Below are 25,407 nucleotides of genomic sequence, written 5' to 3' on the forward strand. Positions count from 1 at the left end.
TACAGGCATATAAGTGACCTTTAATATTAAAATACTTTATGCAATGTCATATAAAATCATTATATAGGATACATTTCACAAGTCTCTGCTTTTAAAAGTTTTCAACAACACATCTGCGGCTAGTCCTGGGGACAGGGCTCCACTGAGAACCTTTTTTTCCAGAAGAGGAATCTGCTCCCGGACTGCGGGATGGGTCCTGAAATGGTCTAACACACTTTCCTGAATGAGATTCCACATCCAAACCTTCTGCTGCTTCTGTCGTTTGGCAGTCAGCTCCCCACTGGCGAGCATGAGGTCCTGGAATTCTTTCATTTTATCCCACATTTCAGTGATCCCCTCTCCACTTCTGGCAGAAATACGAATTACCTATTAAAAGGGGAAGAACCCAAAACCGTTTTACTTAAAATGATAGAAAACATTTTCACGGGGAGTCTGGTTTCCTGCCAATTAAGTCTTAAAGTGTATGAAAATAGGCAAGTGAAACGGAGACATTTTATCACTGTGTTGAAGTGAATATACTGAGAAACAGACTGAGGTCACTTACTAGGATTACTAAATACATGCAGAAACAAGACACTGATTCAAGGTCAAAATCTTTAGCCCAGGGTCTATTCTGGCCAATTGTTAGGATTGCTCACATGGTCTTCAGGGGCAACACAGACAAACTGCGAGAGGGTCACGAGGATGAGAAGGGCAGGGCTGGGTGGGTTTCCCTGAGGCCTGAGTGCCAGACCATGAAACTCAGTTGAGAAAATAGCCCCATACCCTCCCTTTGTCAGAGTTCCCTGATTCAGCAGGTGCCAAGAGCTGAGCATCCAGCACCTGCAAGTACAACGCAGACAACGTGACCAGGGAGACCGGGAGCTGATGGGAAGACAGGTTGTGGCTGTTCTCATTGTAGTGACTGTAGCTTATTCTTTAATAACATAGTGTCCTCCTGCAGATAAAGCTGCCCACATCAATATTACCGTACCATTTATTACAGAATTTGTCTTTTTTTTCCCTTATTGAAAATAGCACCCAACAAGCATAATGGGAAGGGAAGCTATCACATCAAAAGCCTCTTCTCTCCTACTCAAACTCTAATAAAGATAATCAAATCACTAATTGCTCCATAATCTTAAGAATGGTTCCTTTCAGAATGGATTTGCTATCACTTCCAAATGGCTCAAGTCAAGCATTAAGCAATCTAATCTATCCCCTCACATCTAGTTTTTGACATCTAGTGGTTGAAGGATTAGATTTAAAATCATGACTGCACACTCTGGCTTTGTCATAATTTTAAAATTGTAATCTCACATACAAGCAAAGATTGATTATCTGTCTAGCTTGGGACTTGCATCCTCTCTTCTAATGTGCATGATCCACTCGGTGAAAATGCAGAAAGGAAGGCAAGCTAACCTTTGGTCTCCAGACTTCTGAACGCCTGTGGAGTAATTTCAGTGCACTCACGTACTCTGCTTGCATCCTTCGAGCTGGCACGATCAAGTCTCCATCAGATTTAGTTATAGCTACCAGATCTGCCATCTCAATTATGCCTCTTTTGATACCCTAAAGTGAAAAAGACAGTGATGTATCAGAAATACTTCATTTAATTATAGCCAAAAATGGGACAATAGTCAATTGAGAGTCACGCACTTTATCAACTAACTTTTCCTCCACATCTTCCTAAACCCTGGGTTCCAGGAATTACAGTTACTCAACAGAAATTACTCAGAACCACCAGCTGTTGGGATTATGGAAGTCATCTACAATGTCTCTTCCAAGTTTAGAGACTAACATGCTAAGATACATTCACGATTAGAGTAAATATGTCATTAAGACACAACATGAATGAGTGGCAGGAGACAATTCACACTGATTCATGATGGGTTCCCTTTCTCATGAGCTAACACTGCAGGATGCAAAATCATCCGTCATTAAGTGCTTAAAAAGAGAAGACACCTATCGCTAACATCTGCATTTCCATAAACAAAGTCTTTGAGGTTTTCCTTAATGTTTGTAATTTTTTCTCCAATTTACATTTGAAGAAAAATAACCTGATAGCAAACAGTGCCTCAGTCTCTGTACTACAAACACCCACACAACAGTAGTCTCTTTTGGCTGGAGCTGTCCACGTATTCCATTCACTCCCGTGTTGCGGGTGGAAAAATCTAAGTTGTATGGTTAGCTCGAGGTCATAAACTCTATTACTGTAAGTTGAGAAAAAACATAGAGAATCTGTCTTTGACTCAGGTACTTTAGCCAATATGAATGCTGTTTCTTTCCCTACATTAACAGCAACTTAATTTACAGAAGTACAACACTGGAAATTTGTACTTTCAGAGATGTATACTTCGTGTTTGGGGAGAAAAAAAGTCAATATAATTACCTGCAATTCATCTCCTCCTGCTGGTGGCAGTAGTAAAACAAACATGTCAACCATATCAGCAACAGCAAACTCCGACTGACCCACACCTGCAAATGTAAATCACAACTATATGCTAAAATATTCATAGTAATTTGCTTTCTCAACTACTTTGACCACCATTCCCGTTCCACTTCATTCACTTGTACCCACGATCACACACTCAGCCTGATCCCACTTTAAACACCCCACCTCTCGAGAATTTATTAAACGCACTGCTTTCCTATGAGCAAACTGTGACCTTCCCAGCTCTCCCCTTCGCTTATTCCCATTAGCCTTAGTCTTGGCTGAATGGAGAACATCAAGATGTCCATTCTCTCCTCCCCCACTTGCAACTCTTTCCTGGCTTCCCTCTCAGCGGTAAGCAGCTTGAGCAATGTGGCTCTAACCCTAGATCATGTCTGTCAAGATGTTCAGCTTTCTTGCCTTCTCAACTTCCTGTGAGCCCCGCAAACCCCCACCCATGGATCAGTCCAACTACCCGTGTTCTCTCCTCCATAAGCGTGCCGGAGAAATGGCTCGAGAACAGGCACCACAGCAGGATCATGGTGTCTAACATCTGCTACCTCCTCCTCACTGCCTGGTAAAAGCAATGCCCCCAAACGCCCTCAGTCAGCTGCTTTCCCATTTCTCACAGTGGCTATTACAAACATTTACTGTGCCATAATCTCCCCGCATGATGATGACCATGACTCCTATGTGGCGGTGAAATAAAGGCAAGAACCCCCTCAGCTTTTCCCTCTCCACCCTCTGCAAATCAGCGGCCCCGAACACCAGCTCTGCTCACTGCCTCCTCTCCAGTCGCAGTATAAGAAGTACTGGCTGAAGGTTACCCTCTCTTTCCTTCCCACTTCCTCTGTGCCCTTGCCCTTGCTTTATCTTTAACTTCCTTAGTCTACGGGCTCTTGTCCCCCAACACCTGACAGGAATTGTGCTCATGTCTTTGTCATCTGAAAACCAAACAAACAGGAAAAAAATAAGACAAAAACTCACAACCTACTCCAATTATCACCGTATTTCTCATTTCTCTTTATACCTAAGTATCTAGAAAAAAAAAAAATCAACGTGTGCTCACTGGTCTTCATTACTTCACATTAATTTCAACCCACTTAAATCTTACTTCCACATCACCTGCTCCACTGAAACTCCTCTCGAAATTCTGTCCGTTGGGGTGGCAGAGACTTCTGGTTGTCCATTCCATATTTATTCTCCCCTATTTCCTTATCCCAATGTTGTCAGAAGTATCGATGTACCAGGCGAAAGCCCACAGTCACCTGAACCCATTTCAGCTAGAGATGATTAATTAGTGAAAGCCAAAGTCACTAGATGGGGCTTTCAGGAAAGTTCTTGAAAGGGAGCTGACCCAGCTAGGAGGGGCCCACCACTTTCCCTCACCTTCCTTCCCCCTACCTAGAAGGTGGATGTGACAGTTCAAGCTTCATCAGTTGTCTTTTAACCATGAGCAACCCTGAGGATGGGAACTAAGTGCCAAGAATGGAGAGCAGAGACAGAAACCCGGGACACCGAGGGCACTGTACAATGACCAGACCTGCTTGGGACTGCTTGCCTCCAGGTTTCTTCTGTTTACAAAAAATAAACCACTCTCTGTTTGAGTCACAGTTACTTTGAGTCTCTGGGACAAGCAGTCAAATGCAACTTCCAGGTCATGCACTTGGTTCTTATGGTCCTCTACCTTGATTCTCCTACTACCGCGTGGGCAACTCTTCCCCCATCCACCCTTAGATGGTGGAGTTTCTAGTCTCCAGCCCCATCTCTCTTCATGCCCGGCCTCCACACTCTATGCGCTAAATCTCCTGAGCAAACTGCAGTTCTCTAAATGGACCATGTCCTCTCATTCTCTTTATTTCATTTTATTTAACTCCAATTCCTCCTTCAGGATGGAGTTTAACTGTCACCTCCTCCTGGAAGTCTTCCATGATCCCTCAAACCCAAGTCAGACTGTGTCACAAACATTTATCACTCAGTAATAGTGGATTGTCTCTCCAGAGGAAGGTGAATTTCTTGGGGTTTCCATTTCAGTATTTTTCACTGGGTATAACTATGTGCTAGGGATATAAAGATGAAGTAAAACATGGCCCTGTATTAAAAAGGTACCCAGCTACATGAATTTTCTGAGCGAATATTGAAGACATGTGAAATGTGCTTTAAACAAAATAGGTGTTATGTTAAAATATCATTTCCAATGCTTACAGTTCTCGTCTGGTACTTACTACACACCACCCCTGTGTAACAGTTCTCCAGACACATGGCTTTTCTTTAAGGTAAGGATGATAGCTCACATTCTCATATCTCCTATAGAATCCAAGATACAGTACCTCGTATTTAATGACACCGTTAGTAAATATATGCTCAATGAACAAAATGGTATTAGCTGTCACTCATCTTTATATAGCATTTGTTATAGTACTTCATTGTTATGAAACAGAAAATCATACTCACCTACGGTTTCAATAAGAATGATGTCATATCCCCCTCCTTCGCACAACAGAATGGCTTCATTTGTGGTCCTTGTCACACCTCCTAAAGTCCCTCTAGTAGGAGATGGCCTGATGTATGCATTCATATCTCTTGATAACTCAGTCATTCGGGTTTTATCACCTAAGAGTGATCCTAAAACACACATTTACATTTTATAATCATGGAACACCTATAGGGGCCAATTATCAATCAGCCAATTCCCAGGGGAAGTGCCTTATGACATTTCTCCCAAGATCTCAAAATCATTTATATAATTGAGCTTTAGCGCCACACAGCATATATGATGTCAAATTAACACCTCAAGCCCCTCAAAATTTATAACGGCTTTCCATTGGCTAGAGGTTCAAATCTAGATTCTTCAGTCTAACACTAAAGGCCCTCACAATGCAGCCCTACCTTACCTGTCCAATTTCAGCTTCCACTGCCCCCAAATCAATCTTCCAATTCCAGCCAAGACAGCTTCTTTACTGTCCTTTTAACATTGTTGTCTTTATGGTTTGCAACTGAAGATGATTATGACCCCAGAGGAAATCTGGCAATGTCTGACGATATTTTTACTTGTCACAACGGGGGGCAGGATGCTACCGGCATCTGGTGCGTAGAGGCCAAGGATACTGCTAAGCGTCGTTCAGTGTCCCACACCAAGACTGTCATTAGTGCCAGTGCTTTAATATAAGTTCCTTGCCCATGGAACCACGTCTTACATTTTCTGTAATGACTGCCGGTTCCCAGTAGGCAATTAATTTAATACCTATGGTACAGAATGAATGATGTTCCAAGGTTTACGACAGTATTTTGGTAAACGTCACTACTTGCAAATTCTAAAAGACTAAAATAAAAGCCTTGGAACTGTTGAAATTCCCTTTAACTTTTACTTTCCTCTAGCCATATAACAACATTGGAGGTGTAGTGCTGTTCTAACCCGAATTTCAATTTTCACTCTGCCCAAGAGCTAACTTTTCCACATAAAGTTGATGCTAAACATTGAGAAGTTCCTTAAAGATATCATCTCTCCACTCATGACTCCAGTTTAGAGTTCCCATAGGTTCTAATTCTCGAGCACACGCCTACCATGCATCTCAACTACCTTATTTACTTTTTTCTAAAAATATTTAGATGTTTTTCTAAAACTTTTTCCTAAAATAATTTTCTACATGAAATCATCTCTGGATAAGTCAACAATCTGCCAAAGCTATACTTTAAATTATTATCCTATAGATCTTAACACACTGAACTAAACATTATGAAATTACTCTCCCATATAATTGTCTTAGCCAGTGAGTCCAAAACTGTCACTTGCAGACCCTAAGGGAAGTCTCAAAGCTACTGCTGGAATCTGTGAATCCAAAACACAACAAGGGTTGACTACAGGCCAAAAAAGGAATGCTTCTCAACCTTAGCATCATGCTACTTTCAAATGCACAGTCCTATAGCAATATTAAAGTAGAAATGTAAACTTATAGTGTCTTGTTTATCCCCATGTATTTTTTCTTTCAAAGTCTATATATTTTTTTTTTCTTACCTGAGAAAGGGGCGTTCATTTTTAGTTTAAGAATTAAGAACCACATAGCTATGCAACTTTAATCAGACTATCTTGTCACCATACCTGCTATCACTATCTCAAGCTATGGTTTTCTTTTGCTACTGCAAGTATTCTAGAATACTACAAAGGAAAAGAGAAAAAAGGATCTCTCACCTATATGAAAATGAGAGCCACCATAAAAAAAATTATTTGTTCTGGGGCACTTGGGTGACTCAGTCGGTTAAGTGCTGACTTTGGCTCAGGTTCTGATCTCGCAGTTCTTGAATTCAAGCCCCACATCAGGCTCACTGCTGTCAGCACAGAGCCTGCTTTGGATCCTCTGTCCCCCCTCTCTGCCCCTGCGCTGCTTGAGCTCCCGCTCTCAAAAATAAACAAACACTAAAGAAAAAAAATTCTTTGTTCAAATACTTACCTTTACCAAAGTTCTTAGACTGAAAATAAGATAATATACTGATATGGATTTAATCTTGAACGTTGTAAATACAATTTTATTTTATGGTTAACATTTTTATTTTAGTGAATCAAAAACCGTGCATACTCTCAGCTAAAGTTCTCAATGGGTGGTGACAGCCACCTTTCTACTGACCTAAAGCCCCTAAAATATAATGATATCATTTCTATTTTTAGCGTTAAACCCACTGTATGCAAACCAAACATTTCCACAAAGTGCCCTGTATTCCCTCCCCCCGCCACAACACACATTACATTGTAATGGCCTGTGTGTACATGTCTGTTTCCCTCGTTAGATACAGAGCTCCGTAGGCCAGGGGACTGTGTCTCATTCGCCATTACACAACATGGTACCTTCCTTGTACAATGCCTGGCCTATAGCAGACATTCAAACACCTGTGAAATGAATAACTGCAATGTGAGAAGCCTAGATCATAAAGAGGGATAAGGGAAGAAAAACCTTCCTATTTATATGGCATGCTTTATGTTTTCCTTAAATGATCCTTTGGGGAAACTAAGTTTATTCATCGTATCTCTGATGAGCTGTGAGTAAACTCGGATGACTGTGTGACCCTGAATCAGTAATTGCTGAGCACTGTACGTGACATACCATGCTAAGTGCTGTAGGGACAACAGCGGTATATTACATGGACCCCCTAAGAGCTTTCTGTTGAACCGAACATGTAATATTAACGGGTGACAAATTGTAAAGAGCAATAAGATTTTCTTTTAAGCTTAAGAGATGTTACAACAATATAAGAAAAAAGGCAATGAACAGACGGACCCATTTTCTGAACTGCATAGGGGCTGATGCTGCTAGGAGGAAACAACAGGAGGGAAGTGGGGGCCTGGCCTCAGGTGTGATAGAGGGCTCAAATTTGCTTTTGATGATCTTCAACTTCTGGCACCTGTTTTCCTAGTTCTCTAAGTAGCCAGGCTACTCCTGGACTACCCACTAGCCAAGGAGCCTAATACCCCAAACTACCTCCCTCAATCTCCACCTTGCCCCTAGGACTCCCTTCTTTCAGTGAGACCAAACTCCGCTAGAGGTTAGAAGTCACCTGACTGTGCAAATTCCCACTAAATTATAACAGAGAGCCCCACGAGCCCCTGCTTTGCAGTTTAAAAAGAATCAGCAATACTCACCACCACTGGTACAAGAAGAAGGGTCCACAGCTAGCACGGATAATTTGTGCCCTCTCTCAGTAAGCATTTTTCCAAAATATTCTATGAAGGTTGATTTTCCAGCACCAGGGGGCCCAGACAATCCTACAGTAGAGAGGATCCTTCTAATTTAAGAAATGAAATCAGCCCTATGATAAGTTCTATTCAAATAGATTACCTTCTATTTCTCCTAATTTATTAAAACTCCTATTAATGTATTTCACATTTCCTAAATGAAACAAAACACTATTTATCTAGTTCCTGAGTAAAATAGAGGAAGAAAACAATCCTGAGCTCCATATGTTCACCAAATTCACTTTATAAGATTATAAAATAGAATATGCCTTTTTACCATAACTCAGATCTTTCTGGACAGACTTTATTGCCTCTGTCGTTAATGTGCTACATTCCCTCAACATCTGCCCACCTCTCATCATGACCAGTCATTATTCCACCTACCCCAGGGCTGTACTTTTATCTTCCCAGTGGAAAAACAACTCACTACTCTAGAAATTCCCAGTGACTGAGGAAATAATTTTCTATTTATGAAGGATAATTTGTTTCATCCCACCCATAACTCAAAATACATCCTATAAACTGGATCCAGGAAAAATTAATTTGTCTGAAGAGAGGCAGAAAACTCCCCTGCTTGGAGAGTTCACAGAGCATGCAGATAAGACCGCACACTCTGCAGCCAGGTGGCCAGTTCCAGTTCTAGCTCCACCTCTTCTGAGCTGTGTAATCTTGAAGTTACTTAACCATTCTGTGCCTTTTTCCTCTGCAATAAAATGCATATGATAGCACCTATCTCTTCAGGTTGTCGTCAAGAATTAGATGTTAATGTTTGCAATGTTTCGAACAGCATATGGCATAAAGGAAGAGATATATGTGTTATGTTCACAAAGTATATAAAACTTAAGCATTTAATTGTAATTATATTCAAAAGTATGTGTACGTCATATGGTATGGTTGGCTCCTTACTGAAGTTTTCAGGGCAGGTCTCTGTCTTAAACATCGGTACGGGTGCTGAATCTGTTACTCGTATTTATGATGGTAATAAAATAACTACCACAGAGACACAGGTTTATCTGGCCTCATAAGACCAAGATAAAAGAACCAGAAGAGCAATGAAAATTTATGAGTTATTACTTATGTGTGAGTTGCTGGTTAACTCTAGATATTTCTGGGACCTTCTCTCTTCAAATATCTTTTAGGTGTATCAAGTAAACACTTTGTTATAGCTGGAATTTCTCTTTCGGAGTCTGCTATTTTATCTGTCTGCAATACGTAAAGATTATTAATACCCAACGTAGTACTGTCAAAATGAGGGTTCCTTCAGTGATGGCAGAATAGGATGTGTGAACAACGTAGACCAATACAAATGTTGGTTGGTGAACTCTTTGAAATTATCTTTAAAATTCATACCGTTACCATAAAAATTAGAAGGCTTTAATCCCATATCATCAATAAACTGAGATGTAAGTCTAATGCAATGCTAGTCAACTTTTAAGTGTATTTTAAGTGTATTTATTCAATTTCTGCACTTTGTTCACCATTTCTAGTTCTTTCTGGTAGGAAAGTTGGTTGGAATCACCTATTTTGCCATCATGAAAAGCTCTCACTCCACCCAAACACATCTACGTTGTTTTATAATGCGCAATTAAAAATATATATATAACAAGCTTATTTACAACTATGGAATCTAGTCAACTGTTCAAGAAATCGAGTGAACATCTAATAGTTTAGATAGCAAATGAATACGGTCCCTCCTTTAAAATACATTTTGGTATTGAGTTGGCTGTGCTTAGAGCCAAGCAACTGCCAGAAACTTTAACAAAAAGTACCTGAAAGAGGCTTGCCCATAGAAACTAATGAAACACCTGAGAAGTAGAATTTTGAAATGTGATAAGAATAATTACAGTTGATAGAAACACAAAACCAAGGCATTTACTTTAGACTATCAAGCAGAAGGACTACCAAGAGAGAGGAGTAAACCTGTAAAAGTTCCTCATATGCATATTCTATCCTGGGAGCCACAGCATGATTCTTGCCAAAACAGAAATCTTATATTATTCTCTTAAAATACAGAGCCTTGGTTCAAATGACCATGACAGTTTTCCACCCCCCAACATAACAAGACTAATATTTGCAAAGAAAAGGCATTTAAAATCTAGCCCAAAATTCTGAAAAGGAAAAAAGAATTCCCATTAGATTGAAAACTATTTAGACCTATTTCAAAACAGACAAAATGTAGAAAAATATTTACTGAACAGACATAAAGGGAAAAAAAAAGACTGACCCACTCGAAATGCTAGTGGTTTTCCTTTATTTATTTGTTCTTGTTCTTTGTGGTAGACTAATACTTTCTGAAGAAGCACCTGGGCTAACTCTTTTTTCCTCTTGTGGGTTGATTCTATAAGAGTTATGGCCTCTGCTAAGCAGGCCCTGTGCCCTTGGATTAAACCGGTATAAAGTTTATCCACAAATCTTTGTTCTTTATCAGAAAGTTCTTCTGTGTGTTCCTTTAAAGTTGTTTGTACACATAATTTTCTCTTTAAACCATTTGACAGCAGCATCCATTTTGTACAATGGAGTCCAGGAGAATTAAATGGCTGAGCACAAGGGACTCCTGATCCGCGATGACTACTTGAGTGAAAGATGAAGTGGTAACGTCGAAAAGGTGTTCTTAAAAGGCCTTTTAGGAAATGCCGGTGAGGGTGTTGTAGTAGCATGGGAATATTCATTTTGTTTGTAACTGCAGAAAACACTGGATGTTTTTTTGGCTCAATGTGATTTGTGATGCCCTAGAAGAAGAAAACATATTTTTGCCAGTTCAATGTACAATTAAGATTCTGAAGTTAGTAAAACTGCAAGCTTAGTGGTTTCTCTATATTCTAAAACACACATAATCAGGCTTCTTGGCAGTACAAATAGGTGAAAGTTTCTTACCAAACACGAGAGAAGATCCCCCACCCTTGCCTACAGTTAACAACCAGAGTAGCCCTAAATTATGGAGTTACTGTTCTACTGTGAAATACAACGTACATTAAAATTTTCTTCGAAACAAAAAATATACAAAAAAACCCTGTAGGGTAGAAATTCTATGCCATGTTTATTTTCTTCTGTTTACAGACCTTACAACTTCCTCAGATCAAATATACCCTATTTTGAAACTCATTCAAAAGGTTTAAAAAAATCCCTCTGATGCTGGCCTTTTACTCTTTCTCCACAAAAAAAAAAAAAAAAAAAAAAAAAAAAGTGCTTAGTAGTGCAGGCACTTGAGGTCTAAGTTTAGATAAATGTATGTATTCAATAGGCTCACCCTATTATATATTCAAAGAATGGCCTAACATAAGCATACCATCATCACCACCACCACCGCCACCGGGGCCTTCATGTGAAATGAACTGTGAGGTTTGTATGGTAACTAGATCAGCCTATCTCAAACCATGGCCAGGGGTGCCTGGGTGGCTCAGTCGGTTGAGCATCCGACTTTGGCTCAGGTCATGATCTCATAGCTCATGAGTTCAAGCCCCATATCGGGCTCTGTGCTGACAGCTTGGAGCCTGGAGCCTGCTTCAGATTCTGTGTCTTCCTCTCTCTGCCCCTAACCTACTCGCATTCTGTCTCTGTCTCTCTGGAAAATAAACATTTAAAAAAGAGGATTTTTTTAAAAACCATGGCCAGACCGCCTGGCACTTACTAAAACTGCATACTCCCAGCCCCAGTGAATCAGAATCTCTGTAGAGAAGTAAGCACACTGAAGTTTGAACCACTATGGAATTAGATGAGGATGCTTTATTTAGATTTACTGATACTCTCCACTCCAAACTGTATTCGACAACAAAAGCTGACATAGTACATGGAGGGTCAAGAAAATACAGAGATATTAGCTTTTATTATTATTTATTAAATCAACAGCATTAGCTTTTATTATTATTATACCAATTTATAAAACTTTGGTTAAGAGTTAGGTCACAGACCTTGCTTCCAGTGGCAAACTACAATTTACATACAAATGATACATATGGCCTACCAAATTCGGGTTTATGATTATTTGAAAATTTTGGTTTTCAGTTCCTCGTAGCAGAATGAAATAAATTACTTGATTGCTCCAAAGTACCTCTCTAAATTGTATTTCAAGACCAATCAGCATGAAATAAATTTTACTAAATAACATTCTAATAGGAAAAAGAAGACATTTTAAGTATTTTTTATTGTTAGAACTGTAACTGCTCATCATTTTTTTCTATTTTGGGGGAAATATGACTTCTATTTGTACAAAATTAGTCTTCTTCTAAAAGGACAGTTTATGGAAAACTGTGTAAAAAATGGTTCTAAAAAAACAATTTAAAACATCCACTACCACCCTTCACACAAACATACAAAAAAGATATTTAAAACAAAAAAGTTCAGAGGGGGATCTATTTTGGAAGCTCACTGTAAGCACACTTCTCAACAATACCTCCACCGTTACCACAGACTGGAAGCTCACAGGGAAGAAATGTATTTTTTTCGACCACTATTTTCTAAGTGTATGCTACTTTTCAGGTCCCAGGCTAGGTTTAAGAATGATAGTGATGATAATGTTATTGTTGGGTGACGACGATGACATTTTACCATGTTCCAGTCATTTTATTCTGACCTGCTGTATTCGTTTCCTAGGGCTGCTGTAACAAATAACCACAACCTGGGTGGCTTAAAACAACAGAAATGTATTCTCTGACTGTTCCAGAGGCTGGAAGTCAGAGATCAAAGTGTTAGCACGCCTGCACTCCCTCTGAAGGCTCTAGGGGAAGACGGTTCCCCGCCCCTCCCAGTGGCCCCTGGTGTCCCTTGGCTCATGGATGCACAATTGAGGTCTCTGCCTCGGGCTTCATTTGGCCTTCTCTTCATGTCTGTCCTCGGTGTGGAGATTTGTCTCTGAATTGGGCCCACTCAGATAATCAAAGATGATCTCATCACAAGATCATTAACTTAATGTCATCTGCAAAACCCTTTTTTTCCAAATAAAAGTCACATTCACAAGTTCCAGGGATTAGGACATGGATTTCTTTTTGAAGGCCACCATTCAATCCATTACACCTTCTTAGGTGGACTGTCAGTCTCATTATCTTACCCTAAATGACATAATCTCAGCACTTCAAAAGTCCACAGAATAAATAACACCATGTCCAAAAAATCAGCCCTCAACAAGTATAAAAAGATGGAGATCATACTGTGCATATTTTCAGACCACAACGCTATGAAACTCGAAATCAACCACAAGAAAAAATTTGGAAAGGTAGCAAATACTTGGAGACTAAAGAACATCCTTATAAAGAACGAATGGGCCAACCAAGAAGTTAAAGAGAAAATTAAAAAGTACATGGAAGTCAATGAAAATAATAACACCACAACCCAAAACCTCTGGGATGCAGCAAAGGCGGTCATGAGAGGAAAGTATATAGCAATCCAGGCCTTCCTAAAGAAGGAAGAAAGGTCTCAGATACACAACCTAACCTTACACCTTAAAGAGCTGGGAAAAGAACAGCAAATAAAACCCAAAACCAGCAGAAGACAGGAAATAATAAAGATTAGAGCAGAAATCAATGCTATTGAAACCAAACCAAAATAAAACAAAAACAGTAGAACAGATAATGAAACCAGGAGCTGGTTCTTTGAAGGAAGTAACAAAATTGATAAACCACTAGCCAGCTTGGTCAAAAAGAAAAAGGAGAGGACCCAAATAAATAAAATCAAGAATGAAAGAGGAGAGATCACAACCAACACAGCAGAAATAAAAAGAATAATAAGAGAATATTATGAGCAATTACATGCCAACAAAATGGGCAATCTGGAAGAAATGGACAAATTCCTAGAAACATATACACTACCAAAACTGAAACAGGAAGAAATAGAAAATTTGAACAGACCCATAACCAGTAAGGAAATCGAATTAGTAATCAAAAGTCTGCCAAAAAACAAGAATCCAGGACCAGATGGCTTTCCAGGGGAATTCTACCAAACATTTAAGGAAGAGTTAACACCTATTCTCTTGAAGCTATTCCAAAAAATAGAAATGGAAGGAAAACTTCCAAACTCTTTCTATGAAGCCAGCATTACCTTGATTCCAAAGCCAGACAAAGGATCCACCAAAAAGGAGAATTATAGACCAATTTCCCTGATGAACATGGATGCAAAAATCCTCAACAAAATATTAATTAGCCAGCTGGATCCAGCAATACATTAAAAAAAATTATTTACCGCAACCAAGTGGGATTTATACCTGGGATGCAGGGCTGGTTCAATATCTGCAAAACAATCAATGTGATTCATCATATCAATAAAAGAAAGGACAAGAACCATATGATCCTCTCAATAGATGCAGAGAAAGCATTTGACAAAATACAACATCCTTTCTTGATAAAACCCTCCAGAAAGTAGGGATAGAAGTATCATAGCTTGATATCATAAAAGCCATATACAAAAGACCCAATACTGATATCATCCTCAATGGGGAAAAACTGAGAGCTTTCCCCCTAAGGTCAGGCGCAAGACAGGGATGTCCACTCTCACCACTGTTATTCAACATAGTATTGGAAGTCTTAGCCTCAGCAATCAGACAACACAAAGAAATAAAAGGCATCCAAATTGGCAAGAAGGAGGTCAAACTTTAACTCTTTGCAGATGACATGATACTTTATATGGAAAACCCAAAAGATTCTGCCCCAAAACTGCTAGAACTGATTCATGAATTCAGCAAAATTGCAGGATATAAAATCAATGCACAAAAACTGGTTGCATTCCTATACACCAACAATGAAGCAACAGAAAGAGAAATCAAAGAATCAATCCCATTTACAATTGCACCCAAAACCATAAAATACCTAGGAATAAATCTAACCAAAGAGGTGAAAAATCTATACACTGAAAACTATAGAAAACTTATGAAAGAAATTGAAGAAGACACAAAAAAATGAAAAAAAGATTCCATGCTCCTAGATAGGAAGAACAAATATTGTGAAAATGTCGATACTACTCAAAGCAATCTACATATTCAATGCAACCCCCATCAAAATAACACCAACATTCTTCACAGAGCTAGAACAAATAATCCTAAAATTTGTATGGAACCAGAAAAGACCCCGAATAGCCAAAGCAATCTTAAAGAAGAAAGCCAAAGCAGGAGGCCTCACAATCCTGGACTTCAAGCTGTATTACAAAGCTGTAATCATCAAGACAGTATGGTACTGGCACAAGAACAGACGCTCAGATCAATGGAACAGAATAAAGAACCCAGAAATGGACCCATAAACGTATGGCCACCTAATCTTTGACAAAGCAGGAAAGAATATTCAGTGGAATAAAGACAGTCTCTTCAGCAAGTGGTGCTGGGAACACTGGACAGCAACATGCAGAAAAATGAACCTGGACCGCTTTCTTACACCATACACAAAAATAAACCCAAAATGGATGAAAGACCTCAATGTAAGACAGGAAGCCATCGAAATCCTCGAGAAGAAAGCAGGCAAAAACCTCTTTGATCTTGGTTGCAGCAAATTCTTACTCAACACGTCTCCAGAGGCAAGGGAAACAAAAGCAAAAATGAACTATTGGGATCTCATCAAAATAAAAAGCTTCTGCACAGCGAAGGAAACAATCAGCAAAACTAAAAGGCAACCGACAGAATGGGAGAAGATATTTGCAAATGACATATCAGATAAAGGGTTAGTATCCAAAATCTATAAAGAACTTTTTAAACTCAACACCCAAAAACAAATAATCCAGTGAAGAAACAGGCAAAAGGCATGAACAGACATTTCTCCAAAGAAGACATCCAGATGGCCAACTGACACATGAAAAAATGCTCAACATCACTCATCATCAGGGAAATACAAATCAAAACCACAATGAGATACTACCTCACACCTGTCAGAATGGCTAACATTAACAACTCAGGCAACAACAGATGTTGGCGAGGATGCGGAGAAAGAGGATCTCTTTGCACTGCTGATGGGAATGCAAACTGGTGCAGCCACTCTGGAAAACAGTATGGAGGTTCCTCAAAAAAACTAATAATAGAACTACCCTACGACCCAGCAATTGCACTACTAGGTATTTATCCAAGGGATACAGGTATGCTGTTTTGAAGGGACACATACACTCCAATGTTTATAGCAGTGCTATCAACAATAGCCAAAGTATGGAGCTCAAATGTCCATGAATGGATGAATGGATAAAGAAGTGGTGTGTGTGTATACACACACACACACACACACACACACACACACACACACACAATGGAGTATTACTCAGCAATCAAAAAGAATGAAATCTTGCCATTCGCAACTACATGGATGAAACTAGAGGGTACTTGCTAAGCGAAATTAGTCAGAGAAAGACAAATATCATATGACTTCACTCACATGAAGACTTTAAGACAGAGGACAGATGAACGTAGGGGAAGGGAAACAAAAATAATATAAAAACAGGGAGGGGGACAAAACAGAAGAGACTCTTAAATATGGAGAACAAACAGAGGGGTTACTGGAGGGATTATGGGAGGGGGGATGGGCTAAATGGGTAAGGGGCATTAAGGAATCTACCCCTGAAATCACTGTTGCACTATAAGCTAACTAACTTAGATGTAAATTAAATAAATAAAAAATAAAAAAAAAAATAATAACACCATGTCCAAAAAAAAAAAAAAAAAAAGAACCCATGAAGAGCTGTGGGAACAGAGAAAATTATAGAAACTAACTCTCCTTGGGGAGTAGAAGGTTCGAGTCATGGAGGGGTCAATGTCAGGGCTAAGTCTGAAAGGATTACAAAAAAAAAAAAAAACAAAACAAAAACAAAAACAAAAACTGAAGGACGAGACAGGCTTTCCAGGCTGATGAGTTAATGTACAGAGTCACGAATGGAAATTGGTCTCTTCCCTGCCATCAGAGAAGATTGAACAAGTCAGTGAGGCAGAAGCCTAGTCTATATATGGAACTAGTGTAGGAGATGAAGCTGGACCAGGATGTAAACCGAGGCCAAGCAGCTATATTTTGCCTTGTTGGCAGTGGAGACACAACAGTGATCTATACAAAGGTTAGTGATACCATCAGCTCTGGTTTTTAGGAGATAACACCGGGAATGGTGGTAAGAAGAGTAATTAGACCCTGGTAACATAAAGCCCAGTTTAGGAAACCCTAGCAAAGACCCAAAAGGGATGATGAGGACCTGGACTTAGGCAAGGCATTAAGGGAAAGACAAGTCAGATTCAAGACCTTATTGTCCACACTAGAATCCTCAAAGCTCACTACAGAGGCTGGCAAGTTGCAGTTGCTGAAAAACAAACAAAAAAAGGCTGCCGATCTGAACTCATTTCATTTCCCACCTGCCTGTCACTCAAGAGCTTATAGTCCATTTTCAAATACTCCATTTCACTTTATTTCCCCAGACAATTCTATGATGACATTTATTATTATTATTATTATTATTTATTCTCACTTAACAAGGGAAGGAAAACAAGAGTGAGTTAGGTAACTAAATTAGTCATAACCAATGGGCGGGCCAGGATTCAAACTCAGGTCTTTTGACTCTCTGTGGCATTTTTTCTTAATAAATTATTTTGGGATAAAGGAGAAGTCTTTTGACTAAAAGGTATTAGTAACCCTGCCCCTCCCAAAGCAAGTAAAAAGCATTTTTTAAAGGTATGCAGTGACAGTGGCAGCATTCGGAAGAGCCAAAGCGCAGAGAAGAGGAAATGTTGACCAGGATACAGAACATTCTTACTACCAATCCTAGTCCTATCTATCCTCCCATAGGAGAGATGCTGTCTATAGAGTCTAAGAAAAAATAACTATTTAAAACATTCCCTTTAACAAATTTTACCATGACTGATTCATTATCCAACAAAGCTATGCTCAAAAAAGAGAAAGTAGTATGTTGAGAGTCAGAGAAAGAAGATTATAAAGCACTCATTCAAGAAACACTTGAGCATTTACCATGTGTCATGCAACAGTCTAGGGGATATAATGATCAAAACAGAACAAAGTTCTTGCCCTCATAAAGCTAACATCCTAGTAAGAGAAAACAGATAATAGACATATAAATAAGGAGGCCAGTGTGGCTAGACATTAATAAGAGGGGAAATATAAGAGAGAAGGCCAAAGAGGGACATACAACTATAGATAGGACTGGAGGAACTCTGAGAAGGGAAGCGATAGGACAAAGGAGAACCTGATGTGACTTCTGTTTTAAAAGGATCTGATGGGGATGCAAGAACAGAAATGGGAAGGCCAGCTAAGAGATCAATGCAATAACCAGATGAGAAATGATGAGGACAGGAACCAGGTGGGGATGGTGTTAAATCAGGATTCTGGATGAATTCTAAAGGACCTGTTAATGAATGAGATATAGGACGGGACAGAAAGAAAGCAGTCAAGGATGAGGCACAGGTCTTACCCTGAGCCACAGCAAAGATGGAGCTGCCCTTTAATGAACTGAGGAAGACTGCAGGAAGTCAGGTTTTGGGTAAGATTAGGCGTGTTTAGTTTCTGATACGTTAAGTTTAAGATGCCTACTAAATATCCAAGTGGCATCCTGAGTAGGCAGTTGTGTTACTAGTCTCAGGAAGGGGTCAGAGCTGAAGTGTAAATTTGAGAATCATTAAGTGTTTAGGTGTGATTTAAATCCATGAGCCCAAAGGGGATTACCAAAAGTGTGACTGGAAACAAGGAGGTGTTACACCATTTTTCATAGAATTTTACATACAAACACACATACAGAGAAATACATATGTCAAAACATTAACTTCATCTATAAATGAGTGGTATTAAAAAAAAAATGAGTGGTATTATAGTGCTTATATGTTGTTTTTTGGTTAATCATATTTTTCTGATTTTTTAAAAGAAGCATATGTTACTGTTGTAGGCAGAAGCTCCCCGCCCCCCCCCCCCCCCCCCCCCCCCCCCCGCAAGAGATGTCCTTGTCTTAATATCTGGAACCTGTGAATATGTTACCTTACATGGCAAAGCGGAATTAAAGTTGCAGATGAAATTAAGGTTGCTAATCAGCTGACTTTAAGATAAAATGATTATCCTGGATAATCCAGGTGGACCCAATATAATCACCAAGTCCTTTAAAATGAAAGAGGGAGGTGGAACAGCAAAATGATGTCACGTGAGGAGGACTCAGCCCACCCTTGCTGAACGTCTAGGATGGAACAAAGATGCCTTGATTCTAGCCCCGTAAAACCTATGTCAGACTTCTAACCTACAGGACTCTAAGATGAATAATTCGTGTTGTTTTAAGCTATGAAGTTTGTAGTTATTTGTTATAGCAGCAAAAGAAAACTAATACAGTTGCTATAGTAAAAAAAAAATCGTTTTAAAGATAAAACACAGAATTTGTATACTTTTAATAAGAAATGTCTAGTAACTATTCATGATTTAATTTTTACCTTTGTCTGTATCTGTAATCTGTAACTTGCTTCCTTCTGCACTGAGATTTCATAATGTGAGAATCAAACCTGATGAGTCCTTAATTTAAACAGTTACTATGACCAACAGCATTACATTCAATGTATATTTATATGTCAATTTCTCAATTAAACATAAAATTAACATACATACTCAAAAACCTAGTAAAAAGAATTATTTACGAGGTGAAAAAAGTGATAATCATATTTTAGCTATGCTTCTGTGCACAGGTTCTATCAGAATTCTCATATTAAGATATGAGGTTCAACATAATATTAAGATATGAAGTTCAACTCTGAAATAATGTGGTATACGTGGGCTACTAACCATTTTTGAGGACGGCAGCTTTAAAAAACAAACACAAAAATTCTATATGCTATAATAAAAATTCGGTGGAATGCTAATTAAATTAGCAGAATGCTTATCTTCCACATTTTTGCTTGACAAACTCCTACTCAGTTCAAACATACCTCTTCTAGGACACATCTTCCCCCACCTTTCCCAGGCAGTCACCTGTTCTATCTGCAAAGCTCCACAACGTTTTATTCATCTTTTCTGATTTATCTATTTACAGATCTCTCCCCACCAATTCTCATCCCTCAGCCCAGCCAATGACTGTCCCAGAGAAGAGACAGTGTCTTATTCTGTTTCCTCGGAATCCAGCACAATGCCAGGCATATAGTAATCGGTTAATTTTTTTAAGGTTCATGAGTGGACTCTCTACTTATGTTAATCTAATATACTTGAAAGGAAAGTGTGAGTACCTCCTTAACCTGTGTGATCTAAAAACATTCTACCTTCTAAGTTCCCTGTTTTGAATCAAGGCACCTTTGACATCTAACTAATCTTCCAAAACAGAAAAACAGAAAGATAAATTTGTAAGGAATCAAAACCCAGTAACAAGAGTTCACTAGATGAAAATATGTCCACTTCTAATGATGCAAACAAACAGTATTCCCTAAATAAATGAGATGAAACTAAAAACTGTCTAATAAATAGTAATATAAGTTGCTCTAACATTTAGAATAGTCATTTCTTACAATAATTTAATCAAAGTCTTTTTCAGAAAATCCAGACCAACTATCTGACAAGCTTATGGTTTACACTGCAGAGTTTATCACAATTTGGGATTATGAAGTTCTCTGTCCTTTGATGCCAATACAGATCTTAAATGGCTTTTAAGTGACAAGAATCAGGAAAAAGATATCATTTTCCCCCATTCTTTTGCGAAAACCAAAGAGCTACCCAGATGTATATAATTCAAGGTTTTTACACCTTCAAATCTCTGGGGGCTGATTTTCTTGCTGCCCCCAAACCTTCTGGACCATGTGAATAGCAGAGCAGCAGCTGTTACCTTTCACTGAGCGTTTATCATGTGTGAGACATTCCTGTATACATTTCCTCAGCTAAGCCTCACAATAGCAGACAAGATTCTATTTTATAGGTGAAGCTCAGTAAAGTTACATCGATTGACTTAAGGCCTCACAACTAATGGCAGAACTTGGGAAAAACTATGGATTTGAAAAATCAGATCTATGGGGCACCTGGGTGGCTTGGTCGGTTAAGTGTCCCAATCCTGATCTTGAATCAAAGGTCATGATCTCTCGGTTCGTGGGTTCGAGACCTGTGTCAGGCTCTGCGCTGATGGTGATGGTGTGGAGCCTGCTTGGGATTCTGTTTCTCCTTCTCTCTGCCCCTCCCCTGCTTGTGCTTTCTCTCTCTCTCTCTCTCTCTCTCTCTCAATAAACTTAAAAAAATAAAAATAACAATAAAAAAATCCAGATCCATATGAAGACAGGTGGTGTCATGTCACATCAAGAGAACACCAAATAACCCTTTACATTTAAATACAGAATGATTATGGCAGGCTGTTTATCTTCATTTTTTTTTCTTTTTGCTTAAGCAATAATGAAAAATTAGTTTACATCTTCTGTACAAACCTTACCAGTAGGAGATCCCAATAGTATATTTGGTGATAGAATAAGCCAAATTTGTACAAGTTTTAAATGTTTTTCACTCCACAAATAATTCACACCTGATAACTCAGTGTATAACATACTTAAACCCATTAATTTAATGAATCAACCAGATTTTGAAGAAGTCCATAATTTCTTTTAAAGTCAGTGTAATTCAGCCTTGTCTGAACAACCCTCCACCATTATAATAGGTCACCTACAGAACAGACTAAGCCTCTAGAGTAGCAAAATTATGGAGGTAGGGAAAAAGACTTCCCATCTGTACATGTAACTAAGCATCTTCTCCTGCTTTCTTAAGGAAAGAAATTTTAAAACTTGGCCAATAATCAAATTAAACTGTTTCAATGAATTTTCATGATTCCTGAGAATCGTGGAGGTCTCATCCTACAATTTTAAGCTGTGTACTACCAAAATACAAGAGAAATTTTGCAGCAGTTACAACATTAGTGAGATCTCTCAAAGCACTGTCATTTGTAATAAACTAGAATGTCAATTTGTTAATATACAGTGAAAAACACCAAGTGGGCAAAAACACTAAAATGAGTTGGTAAGTGAACCCCCTCTCAAGCAAAAGGTTCACATGGACAGCAACATTTTAAGAATCACATTTGTTTTCCTCCAATACTTCTTTTATATCCATTCCCTCTACACCACCCTCATTCCCACCTTACTATAATGGCTTTCAAGCTTTGATCACGGTCCATGGGAAGAAACACACTTACATCAGGCAACAAATAGGAATATAGCTGAAACAAAAGTTTCACAAAACATTTCTTACTGCTAATTCACGTGATACACTCTAATGTTACCTTTTCTATTCTGTTTTTTTTTTTTTAATGCAGATTACAACCTACCGCAGGTACAACCTTACGCCTGAAAAACGCTCATCTACTATGACCGTATTACCACTTATCATCATAATATGTAAATCTATTTTACTCCTCTGTTTAAAATACTTAAAAAGTTCCCTCTGCCTTATCTGTAAAATAAATAAATAAAAAGTTTTCCTGGGATTCAGCCATTCATTTATTCAGCAACTATTTATTGAGAACCTACTATATGCCAGGCACTGTGCTATACATTGGTATATGGGTCCAACATAGCTTCTGACATCATAAAGTTTACAATCCAGCTAAGACAGTTATTACATAAATAATAACTCTCCAACTCCAACTTAATTCATTCCCCTCTTCCACTTTTACCACATGGCTATAACTATTCTGATGTGCACGCAGGTCCCAGAAAAACCACTCTTAAACATCTTGGCCATTGTCCATGATGTTCCTTCTGATTGGAATCCCTTCTCTCCTTTAATCATCTCACAAATTCCTCTTCAGCCTTCAAAAATCAACCCAAGTGTCTCCTCTATAAACAGTTCTCTGCCCCCTTCCATGCCCTTTCAGTTGTCACTCATATCTCTTGTCATCCTACGCAGGCTACATCCCTCAATTATAATGCCGGTCACATTGTTAAGTTGTTAGTCTTGCCTAGACTATGAGTTATCTTTGTACCCACAGCATATTTTATTGCTCACAGAATAAAAGAATGTGTACTAGAATTTTGTATGGGTCAATAACTCCATTATGCTGATTACTCAATTAATCAATGTTTGAAAACATACATTTTGCTAGATTTTACAGTAAATATATATTTATTTAAGGATTCTCTTTTTAAGGTCTTATTTCAATATATGGATGTTTTCCTTCATTAAAAATTTGCTCAGCAGCAGCCAGTCTGACTTGGGATATTTGTCTTGAAATTGATCCAATGAATATTCTCAATTTCAATAACTACCCTGGCAAGAAAAAGCATACAGGAGTTCCAAAATCAATACCTTAGGTCAGTGTCTGCAGCAAAGCACAGTTCATACAGGCAATGCAGTGTTACACCATGTGTTTCCATTTCTCAATGGTAATCATTTTTGATTAGAAGATAAACTGTCAGGTGCCATTAATCTGTTTACCATCTCCCACCATCCCCCACAGAAGGTTTTACATTCTCCTTTTCAAATAATCTCAGGAAATTTTGGTAGAGCAGAATGACTTTTTAAACAAGCAACTTTTAAATAGGTCATTGTTATATAAGAGTAATACCGAACACATACGGAACTCATGCAGGAAATACTCTAAGGTTCCCTGTCCACTATACCTTTTATCACATTTCCAGTTACGACTCACATTTCCCAATTTCCACTTTTAGGTTTCAATCTGTTTGGGAAATCTCTATTTTTTAAAATTTCATCACCATTAAACGTTTTCATTCACCCCGATTGCTATCACCCAAGTTCAAATCCAAAATGGTCTTGGGGAGCCCTATGTACATCTATGTATGAGGGACCCACATATCCTCATACATGACTATATGAGGAACAGTCAGCTAACAGGCAAATGTTTCAAGCAGTCGCCAGTACTTCCCATGCCAAATATAGGTTTTCTTTAGTCTTCAAATATCTCAAGATGATATTTACATTTCTTATGGTTACATAACTTTTAGCATTTGTTTTGCCTCTAACAGAACACAGCCCTAAAAATAACTGAATTGTTCCCTTTTTAAAATTCTTATTACCTTGAGCACAAAACAATATTGTTTACTAATAAAAGAATATTTGGGGGGGGGGGGAGCCTGGGTGGCTCAGTTAGTTAAGCATCCAACTCCTGATTTCGGCTCAAGTCATGATCTCATGGTTCCTGAGGTCAAGCCCCAGTCAGGCTCTGCACGGACAATGAAGAGCCTGCTTGGGATTCTCTCTCTCCCTAATAAACTGAAAAAAAAAAATAAAATAAAATAATACTTCGTGGACATTGCAGATGACCCAAAATGATTTAGTATCTTCACAGGCCTCCAGGAAAGTTGATTTCCTACCAACTTGGAAGAGCTATAATGATCAGTTTTCTTTCCTATGTATATGTACTAGGGCACAACTCTTAAGAAAGATAATAAAAAAAATTATCATGGCATTTTTGCTTAGGTGGTCTTTCATTTGCTAATAAGAAATATAAATTATTTGAATACAGTATGTCTGCTAGAAGAGACTTAGCCCATGCCTTTCCAGAGGACTTGACAAAGTCTAGGTACTCTGTGACTTTCAGTATGAACCTACTTTACATCCTAGATTATATTCCATACAAGTTTTAATTTCACTCTTTGACTGTAGCTACACTGGACTATCGTGCCTTTTCCCTCTCCATCCTTTGGTTAACCATTCACCAAGTTTGGCATCGGCAAGGGACCAGCAACCTCACCAAAATTTCCTTACTGTGGCACAACAGTAAGCTCACAAACCTGACTAAAATGATGTAAGTTTTAAAATTATTGTTTTACAGCGCGACCCTTCCCTTTGAACCAAACTTGCCAACGCCTGCCTGTCAGCACATACCCCGCCCAATATCGCCCAATCCAACAATATTCTCCTTTTCCCTCCCCCACCCCAAATCCTCCAGGAGGCGCCCCCGACGCTGGAGTTGGCCCCCACCGGCGGCCGGAGGCCAGAGCCCAGCTCGGGCTCCAGACGCCTCGCGCAACCCCCACCCCGCACTCACCCTCCCGAAGCCACGGAAGTGCGGCCCTGCCCCACCCCTTCCGCCAGGCAGGGTTCGCCCCGCCCCGCGCTGGCCGCGACGCGCAGACGCAGGACCCGGTGCCGGACGCGCGGAGTCCGGAGGGCGGCCGGGGGCTGGAGGGCGGCGCGGGGCGGGACTAGGGTCCTGGCGGACGTGGCCGCGGAATGCCGTCGTGTGCCCGGAACGCGTGTGCTTTAAGGCCTGTGGGCCTGCGTCGGGGTGGGGAAGTTGGTCGGGCGCTGGGAATCTGCCGAGAAATGAAGCAGGTCCGTATTGGATCGTTCGCCTCCAAAGCTGGAGAGTAACATTCATACCCTTCCGGCCTTGGCACTTTAGTAGTCCGGGGAACGGAGCC

At 39.3% G+C, this 25,407-nt stretch overlaps 1 protein-coding gene across 1 annotated transcript; it reads right to left on the reverse strand.

Annotated features, from left to right (window-relative positions):
- Positions 1-25,073, reverse strand: MMAA (metabolism of cobalamin associated A). Its single transcript, XM_030312986.1, has 7 exons — positions 25,032-25,073; positions 10,363-10,867; positions 8,046-8,168; positions 4,868-5,038; positions 2,372-2,457; positions 1,402-1,551; positions 1-366 (listed from the first exon to the last, which is right to left on the reverse strand). The coding sequence occupies exons 2-7, from the start codon at positions 10,805-10,807 to the stop codon at positions 76-78; spliced, it is 1,266 nt and encodes a 421-aa protein (XP_030168846.1). The 5' UTR covers positions 10,808-10,867; positions 25,032-25,073; the 3' UTR covers positions 1-75.
- Between the last annotated feature and the right edge of the window lie 334 nt (positions 25,074-25,407).

The sequence above is a fragment of the Lynx canadensis genome, chromosome B1 (assembly GCF_007474595.2).
Source record: "Lynx canadensis isolate LIC74 chromosome B1, mLynCan4.pri.v2, whole genome shotgun sequence".
NCBI classification, from domain to species: Eukaryota; Metazoa; Chordata; class Mammalia; order Carnivora; family Felidae; genus Lynx; species Lynx canadensis.

Excerpts from the sequence above, each read along its gene's own strand:
- MMAA (XM_030312986.1), bottom strand. The coding sequence starts at position 10,807 with ATGAATATTCCCATGCTACTACAACACCCTCACCGGCATTTCCTAAAA. Across the intron at positions 5,039-8,045 it reads TTCTTCTTGTACCAGTGGTG|GATCACTCTTAGGTGATAAA; the intron begins GTGAGTATTGCT and ends TGTGTGTTTTAG. Across the intron at positions 1,552-2,371 it reads CAGGAGGAGATGAATTGCAG|GGTATCAAAAGAGGCATAAT; the intron begins GTAATTATATTG and ends TTTTCACTTTAG.